Source organism: Orbicella faveolata, unplaced genomic scaffold (assembly GCF_042242905.1).
Source record: "Orbicella faveolata isolate gen_17 unplaced genomic scaffold, um_ofav_v1 contig_3, whole genome shotgun sequence".
In the NCBI taxonomy this organism is placed as follows: domain Eukaryota; kingdom Metazoa; phylum Cnidaria; class Anthozoa; order Scleractinia; family Merulinidae; genus Orbicella; species Orbicella faveolata.
This window is the reverse complement of record NW_028301558.1, coordinates 6,771,092-6,784,579: the sequence shown is the minus strand read 5'-3', so window position 1 is coordinate 6,784,579 and position 13,488 is coordinate 6,771,092. Positions and strand designations below refer to the sequence as shown.

The 13,488-nt window shown below is 40.1% G+C and overlaps 1 protein-coding gene and 1 pseudogene across 2 annotated transcripts in view; one reads left to right on the top strand and one right to left on the bottom strand.

The window, feature by feature from the left end:
- Nucleotides 1–1,491: 1,491 nt before the first annotated feature.
- LOC149106197 (microfibril-associated glycoprotein 4-like) lies at nt 1,492–3,287 on the top strand (annotated as a pseudogene). Its single transcript, XR_016209698.1, has 3 exons — nt 1,492–1,761; nt 2,047–2,427; nt 2,657–3,287. The product of XR_016209698.1 is annotated as a microfibril-associated glycoprotein 4-like (transcript).
- Nucleotides 3,288–7,284: 3,997 nt separating this feature from the next.
- The window catches only part of LOC110059695 (uncharacterized), a 28,376-nt gene continuing 22,172 nt past the window's right edge, over nt 7,285–13,488 (bottom strand). The window contains exons 14-19 of the mRNA XM_089297705.1: nt 13,327–13,447; nt 12,604–12,662; nt 12,086–12,177; nt 10,676–10,788; nt 9,979–10,186; nt 7,285–9,620 (exon numbers count right to left, since the gene is read on the bottom strand). Coding sequence (XP_089153831.1) covers nt 9,311–9,620; nt 9,979–10,186; nt 10,676–10,788; nt 12,086–12,177; nt 12,604–12,662; nt 13,327–13,447 — 903 coding nt within the window. The 3' untranslated portion in view covers nt 7,285–9,310. The remainder of the gene's footprint in view (nt 9,621–9,978; nt 10,187–10,675; nt 10,789–12,085; nt 12,178–12,603; nt 12,663–13,326; nt 13,448–13,488) is intronic.

Genomic DNA, 13,488 nt, shown 5'->3' with positions numbered 1-13,488 from the left:
CGAGATGAGAGGAAATAATTAATGTAAATGAAACGTACGCGAACGTGACTCTTCCCTTCGAGTGGTGTTGTGTTACAAAGATGCGATTTACAAGGGTTTGTATGGGAACTTTACGGGTTTGCTTTAAATAGTTAAATTTAATGTTCTGTGAATAAAACTGACTTACCTTGCTTTCCTGTCGTATTCTTTGTTGTTTTACGGTGTTTGAGGCCGTTTTGAAGCGTTTTCAGCGAGCCACTACCAGGGCTAACTCGCGCCACTTGCGCCAATTAATGAACAAACAAATTGACGGTCAGTAACTAAGTCTTAACATTATTCACAACAAGAAAAAAGGTTCATTTTTAAGTAAACACCGCGTTATCAGTTGTCCGTTGACTTGGCTAAGCCAAAGAAATATACAGTCGAAGAGTTTATGTTTTCATTCGAAATGCAAGAACACCAAAAGGAAGATGCTTTCAAAGTGGTCAGGATTTGTATAAATATCGGCAGAAAGCCAACTCCATCGTTTTATTCATCAGTAACTTATTCTTGCGATTTCTGGGGTGAATAATGAGCCTGGTAGGATTTTCTTATTACTGATGTTTGTAGTCTGAATCAGGCAGAAATTTATCCCACACTAAACAAAATTTCACTACGTATAGGAAAACTTGGTTCCAGTTTCGTTCAGAAGCTTTTCTCAAGATTAAGTCTTCTTTGGTTTTACGACACTCAACTGAGAAACATCCTATACACGCGTAATTCTAATGTCAACAATTCCCACGAGCCAGAATAAAAAAGATAATGCAGTCAGGTCAAAAAAGGGTTGTCTAAATTTGTTTTCGTCGACGTCAGATCGGAGAAGAAGCGGTCAAATTCATGTATATCTTATGGTTAAACAAGGCCTTCTGGCTCTACTTCCCTTGACAGTAAAATCTTGCAGAAAGTTTTTTCTCTTATTTCTAGGAATTGGAAAGCATCTTTTTGTACGTTTTGTTACACGGAAAAAGAAAAAAGCTTCACACACAAAGAAATTGCAGCCGCTGCAGGTTTCTCCGTGGCTGAGCTGAGTCAGGGGACCATTTGAGGAATATTTCAACGATCATGTTGACTCGGGGTATCTTAATGTTTTCTTTCATGCATAAAACTGAGATGTGCTTACTTAACATTGAAGTGCATGAATTGTTTGAAACAATGCCGTAAAGGGGAGCCGGTGCATCTCCTGACTCGGTCTGGTGAAATCCAGTTTAATAATTTATGCCAGTTTTCGAAAAACCTTGTTTCAGGGAATGCACTGTAATTGACAGGGAAATAAGAAAGAACAAAAGCACGTGTCAGTTTAATCATTTCTGTTGCGTTCATTTGTGAAAACCTTCCAAAAATAGTCGCACGAAAAATCATGTTGAACCGCTACGGTTGGACATCAAAACATTGTTAAGATGAAACTAAGTCAGTTAGTGGTATGTTGCTAACGACGTTCGCTTCAAGTTGGGTTGTAAAGCTTCATTTCTGATCATGACGAACCTGGGTTCTCACTGGAGTCTGATATTCGAGTTATTTATGTTATGTGCTGTCGGCATAACCATCTCGAAAACAACCCTAAGCACTAACGTGTCCCGCAGGTCTCTGCTCCGAAGGACAAGTGTCACAACATGTATACTTCCAACAATTTTTACGCAGGCCCGAATAAGAAGGTCGAAGCGCTGCTGCATGAAATAAAGCGGGAGCTCGGTGAGATGCGACAGGAAATCAAGTCTCTGATGGGAAACAAAACGACAAGTAAAGGTCGGGGTAAGTCGGTTTCCAACTTAAATTGCGCGAAAGTAAATGAAAGATTACGAAAAGTGTTTTTCAGTGATTTCTATCACAGAACTGTTATCGTGTTTCTAGAAACTGATCGTTAATTAAAAGCATTTAGTGGCACGACTGACCTCTCGGTTGACAAAGTTTAAACAAGATGAAATTCGAAGAAAAAATGTTGTTATTTTATTCTCCGCTTGGGCTGCTTCAATTTTAGTTTTAGTAAAAGGTAAGCGCTGACGCCGGGATCTTTTACTTTGCAATTATCAGTTTACAAGAACTGTGCGGAAGTCTACAAGGCTGGTAAACGAATGAGCGGTGTTTATACCATCGACCCTGACAATGCTGGAGCCTTTGATGTGTTCTGTGACCAAACGACAACCGGGGCGGGGGGGTGGACAGTGTTGCATAAGAGACTGGATGGCTCGGTTGATCTCTACCGCGGTTAGGATGACTACAAACGAGGCTTCGGAAATCTGAGCGGTGAATTTTGGCTCGGATTGGACAAGATTCATCGCCTGACAAAACAACGAAGCAGGCTTCGGGTGGATCTTGAAGACACGACTGGAAAAACAGCTTATGCCGAGTACGATTTCTTTGGTGTGGCTAGTGAGAATGGCAAATACAAACTGAGTCTTGGAACATACTCTGGTACGTGTTTTGACGCTTCTTCCTTTCTATCAGCCATTTTGCGAAGATCAATTGACAAGAGTTGGCCAGTGTTAAAGAATATTTTAAAAAAAGCTTTCAATATAATTTAAATCGAGCCTAAAAGTCATACTTCCTGATGTGAAATGCATTCCCAAAGTGTTCAACAAGATTTCCTAGTTTTATGTCTGTCAACATTGTGTAATTTTTCCCTTTTTATGTGACTTTGTAGGAACTGCTGGCGACTCTCTTTCTTATCATCGTGGTTCTGCATTCTCCACCAAAGATCGCGACAACGACAACGATTCTGGCAACTGTGCCACGCGTTGCAAGGCAGGCTGGTGGATCAATGCTTGTCTCGACTCCAATCTGAATGGTCTCTATCATCATGGCAAACATTCTACGTCCTGGGAAGGTGTGAACTGGAACCAATGGAAAGGCCACCGCTAAACGTGCTGAGATGAAAATCAAACCCGTTAAGAACTAGAACCAAGTGTACTTACACGGCTTTGGTAGTTCAAAAGACTTTAAATGCATTAGTTACTTGGGTCCTGAATCTCGTAGCCAGTGACTAAATCAAAGAAAATTGGCATTTCTGAGTCGAGAGAAATTGAGGTGCACTGATTCTGTAAGTAAGCTTTCCTCATTTTCCCATTGTATCGCTGATGTGATCTTCAGATCTAAATCGATTTAATATGTGATGGGTTTATTTTCCTTGTGTACGTGAACAATTCGCTTCATTGTAGCTAGTCGCTTCATTCAAGTTGTTGTTGTTCCACCTTCTTGTTCGTCTTGATTGATAACGAAAGACTCACAAGGACCGCGGAGCATGGGGGGGCTTTAGACCCCCTCCCCCCTCCAAATTTCAAGCAAAAAATACATAAAATAATACGCTCCGCCATTGCTTCCCAAGGATCGAATATTTTTTTTCAGATGATTGAACGAAATTTTTGGTCGTTTCAGTTTGGTAGCGGGCTTTCAAATTAAACTGCTCATCCCATTTCAGTGAGGGAAGAGAAACTGAGAAAGTGACTGAAAGAATTACACAGCATCACTTTCTTTAAAGGTCCTTAATGGCTCTTATTGCAGTTGAGCCTGCGGTCAAATATTCCCTTGTTTAAAAAGGCGTACAAACGAGGTGAACGGGTCAATAAAAAGCAAAATTGACCCTTTCGCCTCGTTTGCACGTCAAACCACTGATAACTTCAATAACAGCTTTGTGCTGCAAGATCGATGTTCCAAGCTTCAAAGGCTGGTATTTTAACTAGTAATTTTATTTGCCTGTCGTTTAAAAGCGCCAATGCTTCTAACTCAGTAATGTCCATTTGGAGCCAAATCGTTTAATTTTACCTCACTCACTCAAAAATGTCAGGAGAATTCCCTTCCGCAATACGAAATCGGCTCAGTCAAAAATGAGACAAATTGTCTTACTTTCGGGTTTATGTCCTGTCCTCGTTTTTGTTTTGTTTTTTTTGCTAAGACCACGTGACCCCTAAACGATTGAACGCGGCAAAATATCGAGGCCTAGGAACTAGGGAACGTAAAACGGATACTTGGAGATAAAGCAATGCCTTTTTTTCTTCACGTTAATATGCAGCGCCAATAAACAAACAAAGTGATCGTAAGTAACTAAGTTTTAATTATTCACAACAAGAAAAACGTTATCAGTTGCGGTTGGCTTGACTCGTAAGCCAAAGAAATTTTAAGTCGAAGAGTTCATGTTATCATTCGAAATGCTATAGAGCACAAAAAGAAAGATGCTCTCAAAGTGGTCAGGATTTGTATAAAAATCGACAGAAAGCCAACTCGATCGTTTCATTCATCAGTGATTCATTAATGCGATTTCTGAGGTGAATAATGAGCCAGGTGGCATTTTCGTATTACAGATTCTTCCCACACTGAACAAAATTTCACCAAGGAAAGGAAAACTTGGATCCAGTTCCGTTCAGAAGCTGTTCTCAAGAGTAAGCTGGTGGAACTCGATTTTGAAATATTCTTATTGCCCTCGCAGGGTTTTGGCCCAGAGGCCAAAACCCGGGGATTACAAGGAATTACAAGGAATTTCAAAAAGGTAAGAAATGTGTTGGTACTAAGGAATGTGTTGGTAGTATGCGAAGCGTTTTCGATTTGATGAAACTGGGTGCGCACGGTGGTCTCGGGTAATGTGGGGCAAGGAACGCGTGCTCACGAAACGGCTGCTGTGGTGTCGGGTACATGAAATTCTTGATTTCAAGGTTCTTGCGGCCACGAGTTCGCATTTCGCCATCTTCTAGCAGCATTTCAAGGTACTTGTAACCACGAGTTCGTGTTTCGCCATTTTCGAGCAACATTTCAAGGTCTCCCAACCACGAGTTCGCATTTCGCCATCTTCGAGCAGCATTTCAAGGTCAAAAATACTCTCCAATTACAATATACAGCAATATGGCCTGCATTACGATTTTAGCGCGATCAAATGAATTCACTTCGAAATGGCCGAGATTCTCATGTAGGACAAATTGAAAACGATTTCAAAGATCCTGAAATTGATTTTGGGAGAAAAACAACTCAGAAGGTATCGTAAGAAATTCTGAAGTATACTAGAAATTCGAGGCCAATGTTAAATACCCTTCCGATCGCCAGTTTTACCTTTGGCATCTCGTTTATTCGGATCGCTTCTTTGTATTGAGTAATCCTACGTGGCGTGGAGCTCATGTGACGGCTGGGTGACTTTGCAGGGATCGAAATGTAAATGCAATTGTTTTGCAGCGTTTTCGTTGAGGTCGAAAAGCTTGACTCTAATTTGCATATATGCTGACTGTAACGCGATACTTCCGTTTACGTCTCGGAAAAAAATCGACTTCCGTTCTGCTTTCGAGATACGTTTCCTCGTATATCAAGACAAATGGTTTGTTTCAGCATCAGATTGGAACAGCAGAGTAGTTTGACTTAATTTTTTTGTTTCGCTATAGATTTTTAACCTTTTTTTCTCTACAAAGTTCTACTGAGTGAAATTTTTGTAAAAGAAATATTAGTTTCCATGAAGGCAATGCAACTTTTTTTTTTGCAGAAAGTACTTTTAGCGTCCTTTCTAATGAGATATGGTAAACTGCTCTGCCGTAAATGCTTCGTGAGAGTATTATGTAAAGAATATCATGTGATAGAATGAGTTAAACAGAATGTGTTGGTTTAGTTAACTTAGTTGATTGTTTGGATCATATTCATGGTAAGATGCCTAAGTTTCTGGAACAGTATGAGTGATATAGTTAACAAAAAAAATAAATTTTTTAGTTCATACAAAAATGTTCAATATCATTGTTTTCAATCAGCAGAAATAAAACAAAGCGGGGATAGATTTAGTGATAACTATTACTAGTTTTATAATAACGACGGGCATTGTCAAATTAAGACAAAACTGAATTGAAACGGGATTGTTTTGGGTTTTTGTTTGTTTGGGTTTTTCTTACATAAAACTATACATCGTCTTTATGCTAATTCTAAAGTAACGGACTAATTACTAATATACAGGTGTAATTCTAATGTCAACAATTCACACGAGCCAGAATAAAAAGATAATGCTGTCAGGACAAAGGGTTGTTTAAATTTGTTTTGGATCGATTTTGGACGACGTCAGATCGGAGAAGAAAATGTGTACAATAAAGTATTAGTTACGTAACTGATCCGTTAAGGATGAAGGTTAATTGACGGCTGTTGACAAATTTTATATATTTTGTATATTTACTGTCGCATCCTCTTAGTACATAAATTAGCCCAGAGAAACACACAGCAAGTCGACCATGTGGTACTTTATTTCCCTCCCCTGATCCTTCTTGCCCACTTCATGATGTACGTACACGAAACGTATCTAGGTTATTACATCACGCAATACACAAAAGTTACGTTTTTAACGATAACTAAGTTCTGGAATCAGGGTTGAGTGAGTTATCACACAAGGCGCGAAAATAATAGATTATCATAGTGAATTAGCTGTGCAAAAATGGCGGATTCGGTAACAAATTTTTGGGTAGCCGACTGAGTCTTGTAATACGCATTCAGTCATTTGTCAGAAGACACTCGTTCCGAGGCCATCACTTCCCCACACCACAAAAGCACAGGAGATTAGGCACCAGTTAAGTTCGCTAAGAGGTCTGGGATTGTTTTGTCAGCTTTAAAATGGCCTCTTGACTGAGACAAAACTATGGGACACTGGCAATGTTACGAGTTACGAGCCACACCTGTCATAGGGTGAACCAGTCAGGGGAACAAGTACCAGCTGAAAACGAATATTTCAAGTATATGAGGATGGACTGTGCTCACAGTTTTCGCCTTCGTTGCTAATAAGAGGCAAATCGAAGCACTTGCCTCAATCATTGTTTTGCTTTTTGTTGTTTATAGATCGTTTTCACGTGACGTCATCACTTTCTAAAATCCAAAACTACAGAGCCACCAAAGTTTTTATCCTCATCAGGCATAAGAGGCGGTATATTTACATCTGTTTACAATTTTACAGCTCAGTGGCGTACTTCGTTTGGAAACGAGAGCATTTTGAATTTCAGGGTTATGGAGGTGCGTAACATAAGGCTACGATCGAGTTTGTTGAAAAAAGGAAAAGTGCTTATGCAAATGCTTGGTTGTTCAGTACTGATAATCAGTCGCCTAGATTGGCAAAGAGAGTTCCAGATGTTTACACTATTTTCCGGCCGCCATATTGGTGTACCACGGAGGTACACCAACATGGCGTTTTCATACTGGGCTCTGTAAATTTCTGCGAAACATTTCGACGAATATCTGAAGTTTGGGGAAACGCACAGGCCTAAAACTTGGAGAAGTGTCTTATTTAGGTATCTTCTGTAACATCACAATTTCTCAGCTTTTTCTACTGGATGGTTTTCGATTTATTTTTTTATTGCGTGACAGTGAAAACGATCTATAGTCATCACAAACACCCTAAATACCTAGGAAAAGGTTTTACCCATGAACAGAGCCTCAGTCCTTATATCTATGAACATTTCTGGCTACGGCCCTGCTTTGATTGGATAAAAATCGGAAACTCTTCAACTGCTTCAACGAGGACTACCCGAAACCGACCCGTGTTTCTTCGACTGATATTATTATTATCGGATTACAAAACTGAGATGTGCTTCAACAGTTGAGACAGCTGGGTTGTTCGTGGTGGGAACGCTGGGTGAGTTGTACGAGAGTTCAACTATTTGCGACCCGCTGATCTATACTAAAGTAAACATGATACTTAATGTACATCTGTAATTCACAACAGCAGTTGCTGTATTTTCACAACATTCTACTGCAGTTTTCTAGACCCAGATAAATAGTGCTACCAAAATAACGGGTCTAGACATGAAGATATTTGATTTATACATGACTTACAAGTCGTCTATAAATAATATTTCCCCATGATAATTTTGCTTCAACGAAAGGGTAAATATCAATTGTATCAATTCCTTTGACATGATTACACGCACGTGTATTAAAATTGTTACAATTTGTGCAATAATTGCATATTTGTTATACATTATATTTGGAGATTATATTAAAATATTTTCGTACAATATATTTGTTGTACTTGATTTTCATTTTGGCTTATGCTTTCTGTGCACAAGCAATTGAAAACATACATTTACATGGAATTTCCTAAAAGATATGAAAATAAGATATCGTTTCCGGCATAGGTATGAATAAAATGAGAACAAAGCATTTTTAAGACAAACTGGAGAAGCAGTGACGTGGAAGTGGCTACAAACACAATACAAAGCACCTACTGGTTAAAACTTTAAAACTGAAATACAGAAAACTCAACACTAAAATAGCGTCGTTAAAATGCAGTAGTTTTCGATTGATTGTTGAACCTAATAACTGGTTTGCTTCAGTGTGGCGTGTATCAACCAATCAGAGAAAGCGTATTGTTTCTTCGACCAATCAGAGGCAAAACAGCAACCAAGTACGCGCGTTTTCCCGCGCTCTTGAATCACGTTACCTATTTTTGTTTTGCCCTCTCATTTGTTTACTGCGTCATAGTCGTTTGTTGAGAATGGCTGAGTACTTTCGTGTTGGTGATAACACAGTCAATAGAAACCCGGCAAACAACCACGTCTTTAGAACTTGTAGAGCAACCAAAATAAACTAGGTACTCCATAGCCCAGAGGTTTTGAATCAGGAAACACACCATGCCGGCTGGTGCACGTAAAATACGCATTTCAAAACAATTGAATCACACCTACATATCGCAATAAGTTTCGGTCCGTTAGCAACTGGCCAAACCAGTTAGCCACACGACCACGCGTATCTTTGACATTTTGACCAATAAGAATCAATCTAATACCAAAGGCATTTACCATGGCTTTGAAGCCCTTTCCCAGTATGTCTTATAACCCCAAAGAGTAAAATGATTAAAATTAAACGTTACTAAGAGATACAGCCTAAAAGTTCTGAAAATAATCAAACTATTTCAAAAAACAACATGAACCTCAGAGCTGGCATTCATGGGTTAAGAGACCAGTTTATAATGCGTTTTCTTTAAGTGGTTTTTCTTCATGGAGGAATAAAAATGATAAAAAATGGGGAAGATAAAAGGTCAGAAAAGAAAAATAAAAGGAAAATTGTGAGCCCTCTTGATGGTGGATGTCAAAGAAGGCTCTCTTTTGAGTGGTACATAGAAGGCCTTCTCTAGTGGCAGGCAGAGGAAACATTTCTCGAAAGAGGCATTGGAAGGCCCTTATTTGTGTGCCACATAGACGAGGTTCCCTCCTTAGAGGAGCTTCTGGGGGCAAGTTGACAAGCGAGCGTACTTATAAAAGCAAACCGGATTTCCTGAAAGACAAAAGCAGCTCAAACAGCTTGCATACGGTACGCTTTCTCCCTGTAGGAAATAAAAACCAGGACATATGGGTGGTTCTTACACGGCACCAGGTGGAGTCGCGCCGTTTTCGCCATGCGGCATCAAGACTTTAATCTGGTCTTGCGTAAGCTGTGTTATCGTGCGAGATCGCTTCAAGGAAGGCGAGGGAGTGGCGCGCCATGTTCTTATGCTATCTCTTCTGACGTCACTGGGCTCCACGCAGTCTTCATCCGTAGCCACACTGGCCATAGGTGAGTCTAAACAAGCGGTAATCATCGTTTGATAAGTGATTAGCAAGTCCCGAATTTTATCAGGGTCTGGTCTGTTAGCCGGCTCTTGTCTCCAGCATTCCGTTAGTAAGGTGTTTCTGAAGTTTTGAAAGAGTTAAAACATGTTAGAGAGGTGCACTGCCAGAAACTAATTCTCTGGCTTCGTGTTTCGTAACAATTTTAATTGGCTCAAGGGTTCTAGCTTTTGCCTCTCTGATTTGTTTCGATTCTAAGACCAGTTTGAATGTAGCAGCAGAGTAGCATGCACACGTAAAAGCACACTTTACTTTGAGGAAGTTTCCAGGTTCTCAAAATAGCCCAGCGAATTAAGCTTAACAGATGAAAGAGACCTAGTTAACCCAATCGACGAACGAACGACTTTTCCACACCTCACAACATACAACAAAATACAACATGAGAAGGACAGTTAGAAGATTGGTTAAGGTGAGAACGTACAGTTCACTTGCACATCCTTGAGGTTTATCCATGATGCGTCCCTGTTTGACTCTCTCCACTACTTCCCCGTTCGAGAAGCCCTGGTAAGGAAAACTACCGAACGTAGCCAGCTCCCACAATGTCACGCCCAGACTCCATACGTCAGACTTTGTCGTGAATACACCATCGGCAAGGGACTCGGGCGACATCCAGCGAACTGGGAGCATGCCTATTGGTAAAACGCGAGGCATGTTAGCAGACATCATCAGAATACAGACAGAATGGCCGACCGGGAGGACTGGGACTGCTAAACGACACTTTGTAAAGATGAATGTCGTTAGGTTAGAAAAGGAAAAGACTATCTTCTTATTTTGACAAAACATGACGGCACCACTGTTCTCTGACTTTCCACTAGCAAGAAAACAACATTCACTGCCCGTAACGAAAACAACCAAAAGAAAAGTAACCAATTCACGCCTTTTAATTGAGTTAACATCTTTTGCAGCAAACTAATTTCATCGACCATAATAAGACTTTTGTCAGCAACAGTCCAGACTAAAACCTGCAGCAATTTTAATGGTAGACGCTCTTTAGAGCGGAGTAACCCAAATGAAGTCACCCAAAAGATCTTCCAGTTTTCCCTTATCGTCTCTTCCCTCTCTACAAACTAGACACGAGGATATCAGTTAGAACTGGCATAAATCAATCAGAATTTTACCTTTTCGTCCAAACCTGTAGTAATCCGAGTCGTACATGGCCCGAGCCATGCCAAAGTCTCCGAGTTTGACCACATATCCGGATCCAACCATGCAGTTCCTCAATGCAAGGTCACTACAACAAAAGTTTAGAGTAATGATTTACTACAAATCACAACCCATGGTGTTTCACCCTTTGCAGTTCTGGGTTCAACATAGAAATACAACCGTCAACAATGCAGCAAGAATAAAACTGATAAAACTGCTAATATAAAGAATCTATGTCTTGATGCATTTGCTAACTTTTGCGATTAACAAAATTACTCTCTAACTCAAAAAAACCTTAAAACCATTAATATTAAGCAATTAGATTATGAGCTCGAGATTTCTATCGCGTGAGAATTGACGAGGGCGCAGCCGAGTCAACTATCACGCATAGAAATCGAGAGCGAATAATCTAATTGCCTTAGTATAAATCTACTTGTCGTTCAAAAATTTTACATAAATCCTCCTCACAGACACTTCGAAAACGCCAAGAAGCGGCCGTCATTCTGTTAACAAGCGCACACTGATACGCTTCTCGCTATCTATCACAGAATAGATGGTGAGTAGCGTAGCCAATCAGATAACAGCATTCGTGGTAGAACGCTAGTAGATTTATACTAATAATAATTAACAACAACGTGTATTGCGCCTTTTAACTTGCAAAGATCAAAGGTGCATTACATCATGAATTCCGAAAATTACATCAAATTTTTAAAAGCTAGTTTAAAGAGGTACGTTTTCAATAAGGATTTAACCTGCTGATAATATTGTAAAAACACCAAACCAAAAGGTGTCAAATAATACGCCATACATTACAGAAACAATAATGGTTGAAACTTAATTTGACTGCGAGCAGTCTCTCTTTTTCTCGAGAATCCGTGGGGAAGAAAGCAAAACAAGTGAGCGTGCGAGCGTGACTGTGAGCGTGACGTGCAAGCGCCGATGCCGCGAGCTGAGAGTAGCGCGGGCGTCGGAAAACGATTACAGTCACGCTCACACGTTTACTTAATTTGCCTTATTCCCCACGGTTTTCGAGGAAGAGAGATTGCCCGCAGTCTAGTTGAAACTGGAAAAAATTGAGAGAGAGTATATACAAGGCTAGCTGACTATATGGCTCTCCATTCCGCTAAGGTGAACAGGTCTGTTGAGTCTGTAGTTCCTCAGTTGTGAAGGAGACAGCTCGCCTCCCTTATGACCCGCCCTTACAAACGAATTCTTGTGAGCATCAGCTTTGAACAAGTTATACATGACAGAAAATGACAATTTTCCAGAGTTGTGTACGCTCATGCAACAAACAAGTTACAAGTTAACGAAACAATCTTCATCCCACGCTGTAGTGGGAAAGCAAACAAAAACAAAAACAAAAACAAAAAAAACATTGTACATACCGATGGACAAACTTCATTTCAGAGAGGTAGGCAAGACCGCTGGCAATGTCCACGGCCATCGAGGTCAACTTGTCAGGAGTAACATCTTCGGCCTGAAAATGGATACGCGTTATTAAAACTGGACCAACAGAACAGGCCATGTACACCTTAACTTATGAAATTCAAACGCAAACAACGGTTATCTATCACTATCGTGAACAGTCGCTTAAGGGAAATTCCTTTCGCAATTTGAATTCTATTTCCACTTCCGGGAATTGCCTGGACATTTGTCAAGGATGTTGTTAAGTAATGAGACGTGACCTATTTTAAAGACGAGCTGATGTGACTATGTTTCAAGCGCTCCTGTTCCATCTGACTCAGCAATTTCGAACAATCGGAGATTTATTGGGAATTTAACAGTTGCCGAAATTTAAGGCAGAAAGAGGGACCGATATCTCAACAAACTCTGCCGAATTTTTTTTCTCTAATGTTTCTGGTATTTTTCCAGAGTCCGACTACGTTGAAATCAACAAGAGTACCTCTTTGCAGTCCTGATTTGCAAATTGACGTCTGGCTAACAAGAAGTTCTTTAGGTCACCTGAGAAAAACAACAGGAAATCATAAATAAGACGACACGACAATAATTTGGAAAGAGAGCATTACCGAAAATGAATCAGTCAAAATGAAGGAAAAAAACATAGTTGGATGGGTTTAAAAATCAATTCTGAGTAAAGAACGAGTCAAACGGGAAAAACGAGACAACACGAGGTGGAAAAAGATAGCTTGCGAGGGATTACCTAGACCAGACTGGGGATCAATTCTCTAACCATCATCCTCTCTTGATATAAATAAGCCTTCGCCATTTGAATGGCTCGACATTTTTTTTCCTAAAGCGATAGCATAACTTGACGATTCACGTTATTCAGGCATTTAACTGCCATGAAAGAATGCCACCAACAGGAAAATGTTAGACGTATTTGTCAAAGTAAAACACAACAAAACTCCAGCTATGTGTGTATATTCCCCAATTTTCAAAACTGCGCGTGTTGGGAAAAATATTTGAATGATACACACGACAGCCTCCATTTTTCGCAAAAATATGCTCGGATATTTGTCCTTGGACATTATCTGTTCCTCAAAGCTCAGTTTTCCCTGAGCTACGTTCTCGGAAAACCGCTCGCTTCTCGGAACAGATAATGTCCGCGGACAAATATCCGAGCACATTTTCGCGCCAAATGGAGGCTATTGTTTATTTAACATACCGTGTATCATCAGCTCCATCACTGCAAAGGCGGGTTCTCCCTTAGTGCATACACCCAATAGTTTCACTATGTGCTTGTGATCAAACATCTTCATTGTTTCTGCCTCGCTGAGAAATTCAAGCTTTTAAGAAAAAACCATTACGAAAGTTTAGGAATGCGTTT